Source organism: Echinops telfairi, unplaced genomic scaffold, assembly GCF_000313985.2.
Source record: "Echinops telfairi isolate 266 unplaced genomic scaffold, ASM31398v2 ScPeMD7_7468;HRSCAF=8506_0, whole genome shotgun sequence".
Lineage (NCBI taxonomy): Eukaryota > Metazoa > Chordata > Mammalia > Afrosoricida > Tenrecidae > Echinops > Echinops telfairi.
Window position 1 is genome coordinate 44,312,725 of NW_022111369.1, and position 9,513 is coordinate 44,322,237.

The 9,513-nt window shown below is 46.4% G+C and overlaps 1 protein-coding gene across 1 annotated transcript in view; it reads left to right on the forward strand.

The window, feature by feature from the left end:
- Window positions 1-1,258: 1,258 nt before the first annotated feature.
- NAAA (N-acylethanolamine acid amidase) overlaps window positions 1,259-9,513 on the forward strand; it is a 39,586-nt gene continuing 31,331 nt past the window's right edge. Inside the window, exons 1-2 of the mRNA XM_030888546.2 lie at window positions 1,259-1,463; window positions 3,770-3,962. Coding sequence (XP_030744406.1) covers window positions 1,259-1,463; window positions 3,770-3,962 — 398 coding nt within the window. The remainder of the gene's footprint in view (window positions 1,464-3,769; window positions 3,963-9,513) is intronic.

Sequence of the window (9,513 nt, forward strand, 5' to 3'; positions counted from 1 at the left end):
CACAATACGAAGTTAGAAAAGAAAAGAGAACAACCCTTTGTTCTTTGACCATCTGGGCATTGTCCTTTGGCTTCTTGGTGAAAGCCCGTTGGCCCTGGACTTCAGCTGTTATCTGCCGGACCCATTGGAACGGCAACTACACTCCTTAGGCTTTGGATAGCTGCATTCTCTGAGACTATCTGAGTGGTAAACTTACTCCCTCAGCCCCTCTGAGGCCTTTTGCTTTTGCCCCTTGGGCATGGCAACCTTCCCTTTGCAGTGTGGGGGCCTGGCACACCTGGATGGTAGCTGTATGCTCTAGAACCAAGTGGGGGGCTTGAAATCCAGGAGGCTGCAGCCCCACCTTTGGAGCCCTCTTTGAGAAGGAGACCCTGCTTTTTTGTTGTTGTTGTTGCTGCTTCTACTAAACAATTTTCATGAACTCTGAGCTGCTCCAAAGTGGTTCTTTACTGGGAGGACAACAGGTAATGTCTTTGGCCTGTTTCCTGTGTGTAGAGTTCTTAGAGGCAGACAGTATCTCTCCATCCTTTGTCCCCTTCGGTCTACGCTGATGGGTCTGTTCTTCGATCTTGGGCTGGATTACCCAGTAAGTAAGGCAAGTATGTGCTGACCTGCGCTTAGTTTACGGCGTACTCTATCCCTGCCAGGGACGGTACATTTGAAAAGAGACTTCCATTCTTTATGATGGGACTGCGGAGTTGGGAGAGACGTGGCCAGCCGTGCCTAGAAGCAGAACCTGTGATGTGGCGAAACATGGAATTGTTCACTACAGGGGAGTAGGTAAGCACAAGTAAACTGTGCTTTCCTTGCGTGTTGGGTAATCGGACACTTTACAGGCTCGATCTCTTTAACAAAAAAATTGCGTAACTACATCCGTGGTGAATAATCTAGGATATGTGTCCTTAATTTGTCCAACAGAATTTTCCAAATCTTTTAATTCTGTTCTTATTTGCAAAGTTCATTTTTAAGTCCATCTCTCCCCTCTCGCATTTTTCTATAAGCAGCGGAAGAAGCATCACAGCCCTTTTGAAATTCTGCTTAGAAATCTCCTCGGCTAAATACCCAAGTTCTACTTTTTACCAAGCATTTGAATGCAATTCAGCCAAGTTCTTTGTGCTTGCAGAAAAGCAGCATTGTTTGAGCTGCGTGTGAGCCTCCAGATAACACGCCGAAGCACCTGAGACAAACTCTCCATGACGTCCCTTCTAACGCACGTTCCCGCTACGCTTCCTCCACCACAGACGGATTTGTTGTCCATATGCCGCCGCCAGCCTTCACCAGCCCCATCACCCAAAGGCTCGGATTCTTCTTCCATCAATCACGTGAAGTGACAGAAAATGCCATGGCTGGGGACAGGTCTACCTCAGTCCTCTCAGTGAAAGCTTGCCTTTTTAAGCCTCAAAAAGACGTTGTGCAGCAGATTTGCCCGATGCAATATGCTGCGAGGTGCTGTTCGCTCCAAGGTAAGCGAAGAGCCTTGACAGCGGGAACCTTGTCCCCGTGGATCACGCTGCCTTTATCGGTCCAGGTGTGAGGGCGTTTGTTTCCTTTAAGGTGTCATCCATACTGAAGGCTTTTTTGGGGGGGCTCTGAAATCTTCCTTAGTATATGCTTTTAGTCGTCTTTTCTTTTTCAACAAGCAAGGTTGTGTCGTCTACACATCACAGGTTGTTAATGAATCGTCCTCCACTCCTGATAGTGCATTTTCTTTCATATACTCGAGCTTCCTGAATTATTTGTTCAGCATACAGATTCCATAAATATGGTGAAAGGATATAACCCAATGTGTACCTTTCTAATTTTAAGCCATTAAGTACTCTCTTGGTCTGTTTTGAATGTCTGCTCCTGGTCTATGCTATGTACAGGTTCCGCACGGGCACAACGAAGTGTCTGGAATTCCCATTCTTCTCAAGGTGATCCACAGTCTGTTATGATCCACGCAGCAAAATGGCTTTGCAATAAAACGTAAGTGAACCTGGTAACACTATGGATTAAAGATGGGGTTATTAACTGTAAGGTTAGCAGTTTAAACCCACTCTATTGAAGCTCTAGACCTGTAGGGGTTAAGAGATGGGATGTTAATTGCACGGTCAGCAGTTCAAAACTCTGAGCCGCTTTGCAGGAGAAAATGAGGCTTTTTACTACCGCACAGCATTACAGACTCAGAAACCCACAGTGGCAGCTCTCGTCTGTTCGCCAGGGTTGCTGTGAGTCAGAAATGACTTGATGGCTGTGAATTTGGGTTTTTCAGATACAGGAGAAAGATGAGACTGCTTGCTCCCATCAGGACTTACAGTCTCAGAAACTCTACAGCGCAGTTCTGTGCTGTTCTGTAGAGGGTCACTTTGGGCCAGAGTCAGTGGCAGTGAATTTGGTTTGGGGTTTTGGATAGTTATCCTTCTGGTATCTTTGCTTTGGGCCAAAATCCATCTGGCATTAGCATGATAGCCCTCCTTGCATGTCCTCTTCTGAATCTGGCTTGAATGGGTGTGGTCAGTGAAACTCCCATGTGTATCATGAAGTCTGCACATTTTCAAAATCAGGTAGTTCTGCTTCTTTTTAAAAAGAACTTTAGCTTACATTTCTCACCTTGCATTTTACGCAAGCAACAAAAAGCCAGGTGTCACCTCCAACATTCTGCATGGAACTCCATTAGATTTTCCACTTCTTTGGGTACACTCCTCTACTCTCCATATTGATGCAGGTGACAGGATGGTCAAACCTGTCAGGGCATAACAAGGATCTCCTCCCCTCCGGTTTCCAATAAGCTTTTCCACTCTCCTTGAAACAGACTTCCTAAAGACCATCTAGCTTCTACTAACAGTCTGGTTGAGCAACTTTCAGCTTTAACTAACACTCTGCTCAAAATCCTTCCATCTTCTATCTCTTACCCAGTTCCATTCTTTAGATATTTGTTAAGGCAGACTCCATGGTTATTACATAAATCTGCATGAGTCACATTTTACTTCATAACATATGCCCTCTGTGGTAGTTACATTATCTGGTAATAATTTGAGACTATTAAGAGTGAAGGGGTGGAGTCTAGCCTGTCAATCAGGTAGCAGCTTAATGACCTTATTAGGAGCTATGGAGATAAATAGCTCAGTGGAAGCCACACCCACTCTCTCTGCTAGACATTCCTAGACATGGAGCTATGCTGATGTAGCCAGAGCCCTAGAGCTGGAGGAGCTATGTGGAGACCCATGCAACCACTGAGTTGCTTCCACCACCATTGGATCCACAGACTTTCCAACCACTGGCCTGTGATCTTCCTGCATTTGGTGTCATTGCATGCTTTGTGTGAGTCTGAAGAGGAATTTATAGACTGGTATAGGACATATGAGCTAATATTGGACTTATGGACTTGATCAGGACTGGACTGGGATGTTTTCTTAATGTACAATTATTTTGATATAAAGTGCTTTCTCATACACATCTGAGTCTCCCTAGACTTGTTTCTCTAGTCTACCTGGACTAACACTACCTCCAAAGTGAGTAAACAGTAAAGATTATTTCAGGCTTTCTCCGGTTTAGGATTTCATGAGTGACTTAACTAGGGTGGGCGGATCCACTTCCAATGTGGCTCCTTCACATGGTTGTTGGCAAGAGCCTTCAATTCTTTGGCTGTTGATTGAAGCTCTCAGTTTCTCAACATATAGATCTCTTCACAGGTTTGGGAGTGTGGCCTTTTGATAAAAGAGAAACTGGGAACTTCTCTCTGTCTTCCCCTTCCCCTTTCTGTTGGCTGGGACTCTGTGTCTGCTGCCAGGGGCCGCCTCCTGTGGGCCACCTGACTCTGAGAGCTGTCAGCGCCCTGCCGTGTTTCCACTGACCTTGGAGCTGCATGACTCTGCACCGCTGGCCAGTAGTGGTCCTGCATCCCGCTTCCCCTTTCTGCATGTCGGCCTGCAGTTATGTGAATCTCAAGAGGATTCTGCTAGCATCAGACCCGCAGGCTTAAGGTGGACCGGGCTGGGATGCCTTTTTGATATAAGATTGCTTCTTGAGAGAGAGCTCTTTCATAGACATATATGAGTGTCACGGTGTGTTTCTCTAGACAACCCAGCTTAACACACTTTGGAGGTCACATGCCATCACTTCATCCACAGTCTACTTATTAGCAAGCAAGTTACTAAGGACAGCCCGTGGTGACGGGGAGAGGACGTAAGCTCTACCTGTTGAAGGGAAGACTGTTGAAGACTAACCGTCACACTGTCTGTTAAGCTGAACAAAACGAGATGCCAGCTATAGAAAACATTGCACCCACATTGCTTCTCCTTCAATGATCTACCTTCCTTTGTTCTCTGTGGAAGAGTTTTTAAATTGTAGGTTCTGACCCACAGGTAGGCCATGAAACCAGTTCCTTGGGCTGTGACGAACATTTAAAACTAGAATAGGGGTACTGTACTACACTACAGTAAGGCCAAGTAATCTTTAGCGAAATAGTTGTTTAAAAAACAGGATTCAGAACAGATAAACCCCTCAGGACCAATGGGGGAGCAGCGATTACTAGGAGAGTGGCGGTGTGGGGGAGAGTTGAGGGGAACCGATCACAATGATCAGCATGTGGCCCCTATCCCAGGGGAACAGACAGCAGAAGGGTGGGTGAAATGGGACAGCAGTCAGTGTAAAACATGAAAAATTAAAAAGAATTTATAGATTGTTAGGGGAGCATGGGGGAGGGATGGGGGGACAGGGGGGAAAAGGAGGAGCTGATGCCAGGGGCTCAAGTAGAAAGAAAATGTTTTGAAAAAGATGATGACAACATATGTAAAGATGTACAGTATTTGACAAAATGGATATATGTAAGGATTGTGATAAGAGCCCCAAGTAAATAAAAACAAAACAGTGTGTGTGCACAAGCACATGCACATACATGCTAGGTAGCATCATAAAATGTGTCTATTCCAAGCTGTTTTCATAAAATAAGAAGTCTGAGAACTTCCCAACACTAGTGGAGAAGCAGCCGAGGGAAAGGAGGGTTTTGTAGTGTTATGGGTTCGAATAAATGACAGCCACTATGATGTCTTGAAATTAGAAGAGTCTCTATTCAGAGAGTGGGCTACTGAGAAACTAAAGAGGTTTCCCTATGGGTTTCCAAGACTGTAACTGCTTTCTGGAATAGAATGGCCAGTCTTTCTTCTGAGGAGCAACTAGTGGTTTTGAACTGCTGCCCATGTGAACCACAGCCCAACATGGACCCACTAAACTACCAGGGCTCCTGGAGACAGGCTGTTCTACTCTGTCACTGTGAGTCAGAAGCACAGATTTAGGATGAAGTGGTTATGAAGGGGGCCCTGGAAGAGTTAACCCCGATTCTTTATGATAAAAATATAACAGAGCTCAGAAGCATCATAGCTAAGAGAATCATATAGTTTGTTGAGACATAGCTAGAAATCTTCTATAGCTGAGACCTTAAGCTGAACAAACCCTCTAACTTGTCTCTCAGAATTTCCTGTGTGTCCATGTATGAATTCACAAGGATACCAAGTTAAAGACCCAATTATTGTCTGAGTGTTATGAACCTTTCCCACTCGTTCTTTCCCCTGCTCCTTAAGAGCCAGCACCGCCACGCCTGGCCTGTCCCCTTGAGTCTTTAGTAATGCAAGCTCTGTAATATGCAATCTTTGTTCAAATGAAACTTTGTTTTCCCAATCTGTGCCTGTCACGCCAAAATTTGTCTGTCTTAAAATAGCAACAACCTACATGTTTATCTTGGAGAACAAAGAAATGGAGAGAGAAGGGTATTGGAGGAAGGATCCCCCCTCCTCCTTTCCCAGGCAGGTCAATGAACACTTAGAATCTTTTGAATGCACCTGATTTCTGTAAGTTGACGACTATGATCGTGTAATACGGGCCCCTTTTGTGTTCACCCTGCAACCTACTGTCAACCAAGAGATGGAACAATTACTAGAGCCTGCCAGTGAGTCGAGAAATCCTACTGGGTGACACTTGTCTTTCCAGCCAGAAGGTCCCAGGCTTGGACTAGGGAAGCCAAGGACAGGAGCCCAGAAGACGAGAGTTCCTTGCCCGGTCACCTTCACCCAGAAGCTGAGATTCCAAGCCTCTGGTCTGGCCGCCCTTTTGAGTAAGTGCACTTTCTGTACGCACACCTCTGTATATGCAAAGGCCCCAAATCTGTCGCCACGGTAGGGTTGAATCTGTTTAAGACATCTCATTGGATCTGTCCATTTGAGAACTGAAACAAGTCAGTCATTCTAGTCTCTTGGGCTAATCTAATGCTGTGGTAGAAGAATCTTTCATGTGTGGGCTGACGGCTGTAGGGCTGCCAATTCGTTCATGATTGTGCCATGTGAGAGAGACCTTCCACCTGCGGGCTAGATTACTGTAAGCCATCTGTTTTAGGACCGGTTTCTTTCATCTGATTGGTTGACCCTCCTGCAGTCTGGAGTTTGGTTACTGAGAAACTAGCTGTCAGCATCTCCAGCAGCAACCTGGCTGAAAGCTTACCTACAGGCTTGGCTGGGATTTACCTTTGACTTGGTGTCTTTTTGTTAGGGTACGGGGACCCCTTTTCGGGGTGGATCCCTATGCTTCTGGCTTCTCAAAAGGAAAGGAGCGGTGGCTTGGCAACAACAGGGACAAACAAGCAGGGAGGTGGAGGCAGCACGGCAGGGCAGTGTTACTGAGCAGGAAAGTAGTCAGGGTCCACTGGGGACAGGCCCCCAGTGGGCCTACACCACCCAAAGGGAGCTTACAGGCCCTTTTATATGTCTGCCAGGGGTCATTCAGCTCAAGGCAGAAGTTTTGTTTTGTTTTTTAAAACATTTTATTAGGGGCTCATACAACTGTTATCCCAATCCATACACACATCAATTGTGTAAAACATTTTCTCTCCATTTAAACCCCCGACATTAGGTCCTCATTTTTCCCCTCCCTCCCCGATCCCCCCTCCCACATGAGCCCTTGATAGTTTATAAATGGGTATTTTGTCATATCTTGCCCTGTCCGACGTCTCCCTTCATCCACTTTTCGGTTGTCTGTCCCCCAGGGAGGAGGTCACACACAGTTCCATGTAATCGGTTCCCTCTTTCCTACCCATTCTCCCTTTACCCTCCCTGTTTTGCCAGTCACACCACTGGTCCTATAGGGCTCATCCGTCCTGGATTCCCTGTATTTTCAATTCCTATCTGTACCAGTGTACCTCCTCTGGTCTAGCCAGTCTTGCAAGATAGAATTCGAGTCATGGTAGTGGGAGCGGGGAGGAAACCTTTAGGAACTAGAGGAAGATTGTATTTCTCATCATTGTTACATCGCACCCTGACTGGCTCATCTCCTCTCCGAGACCCCTCTGCAAGGGGATCTCCAGTGGCCTACTAATGTGCTTTGGATCTCCACTCCGCACTCCCCCCATCATTCACTATGGTAAGATTTTTTGTTCTGATGATGCCTTACACCTGATCCCTTCGACACCTCGTGGTTGCATAGGCTGGGGTGCTTCTTCCATGTGGGCTTTGTTGCTTCTAAGCTAGATGGCCGCTTGTTTACCTTCAAGCTTTTAAGACCCCAGACGCTATAGCTTTTGATAGCCGGGCACCATCAGCTTTCTTCACCACATTTGCTTATGCACCCATTTGTCTTCAGTGATCCGTTCGACACCCCGTGATCACACAGGTTGATATGTTGTTCCATGTGGGCTTTGTTGCTTCTGAGCTAGATGGCCGCTTGTTTACCTTCAAGCTTTTAAGACCCCAGACGCTATAGCTTTTGATAGCCGGGCACCATCAGCTTTCTTCACCACATTTGCTTATAAGGCAGAAGTTTTTAATTTAAGAACAAACCCCCACCCCCACCCCACCCCCGCCCCTCCAAAAGAAAACGGTAGTGGTCTCTCCTTGGCTGTGACCCAATCCTGTCTCATTTGGCAAGGTCCTGGTGGTCAGGCTCTTTGGCAAGGTCCTGGTGGTCAGGCTCTTTGGCAAGGTCCTGGTGGTCAGGCTCCCGCCCTCGGACCTCCCGGTTTCTAGTATGTGATGACTCATCAGAGCAGTCAGGCGTCTTTTTCTGTCCTTCATTTTAGCTGAAATGGGCGGGTGTGTTGAACTGAAAAAGCTTTCCTGTCTTTGTATTAGAGCTGAAATTCTGCACACCCCAGTTTGCACAAGGCTGTGGATGTCAGTGACAGCCCCAAACCCATGTGCAGGGTCCCCACATATTTTGTGCACTAAGTGTTCAGTGACTCCTCCCTCCGAAGTGGGGAAGCCAAGTCCCTGTTTGCTGTCTGTTCTTAGTCTGGACGCTCCGCTGAAACCCGTGCACTTTGGGTGACCCTGCTGGCATTTTGAATACCAGGGACATAGCTTCCAGCGTCGCAGCAACACCTCAGCCACTACAGTGTGACAAACTGACAGACGCATTTGAATTGTGCTGCTGGTGAAGACTGTTGAGAATATTGAAAGTACCATGAACTGCTAAATGGACAAACCCAGCTGTTTTGGAAGTAGTGTGGCCAGTGTGCTCCTTCGAGGCAAGGCTGCTGAGACGTCACCAGGGGAGACCAGGAACATTTGTGAGGACAGCAGCCTAGGACTGGGCAGTGTGTTTTCTGTTGCTCACAGGGTCAGTATTGGTCCAAACCGACTAAGCCCAAGCAACAATCCAATACAGTAAGCCTTCTCTGTGGAATGCTTTCTGATCTTCAGCTAAGCATGCAGGTAATCTTGCCTGCAGGCAGATTGCGCTCCAGAGAGGGGATTGCCTCCACTCTTCTCCAGCCGGCCCACGGAAGGGCAGTCTCAGGTGCTTGCCTCGGTGTGCCCTGGACTGTCACTAGGGCCAGTGCAGGGGCCACATAGTCAAGTCATGCCCTATCATTCTTGACCTGACCATTCTGGTCTGAAGGCCCAGGGCCAAACTTGTAAGCCCTTGTTTCTAACAATGTGAACATCCAAATGATGGGCTCGCTCCAATTTCTGTAGTCCCACCTGTCACTGTGAGGTATTGATCTGCCACCAATCATGTTTTTGTGACAGTTTCCTTGGCCTCTCCATGCCCTTTTTTAAAGTGTGATATCTCAACAAACCCGTGGATGCAGTAGGTAATTAAAAAAAAATTCAGAGTCGGTCTGCTGCTCTAATGACTGTTTGTAGTATAAAAGAAGATGTACCGAAAGGTAGTTTATTACTTCGTACAGTAAATACTGTGAGAAACATTGTCGAAACCCTGGAAACTGACTGTACTGGTTCCTCTTGGTAACTGGTGGATGAGTTTAAATCCCTAATCTGGGCTGTACCCCGATGGGTCTCTTGAGAGAGAACTGGAGCAGACTGCCTTATTCCATATGAGTTTACCAATGGGCTATCACAGGATTTTAACAGACAAATGCTCAGGAAATCCAATCTGAGATATTTCCAAATTGCTTTATAAGAAAAATAATAAATCATTTTATCGGGGGCGCTTACAGCTCTTATAACAATCCATGCATAAATTGTATCAAGCACATTGGTACATATGTTACAATCATCATTTCCAAAATATTTTCTTTCTACTTGG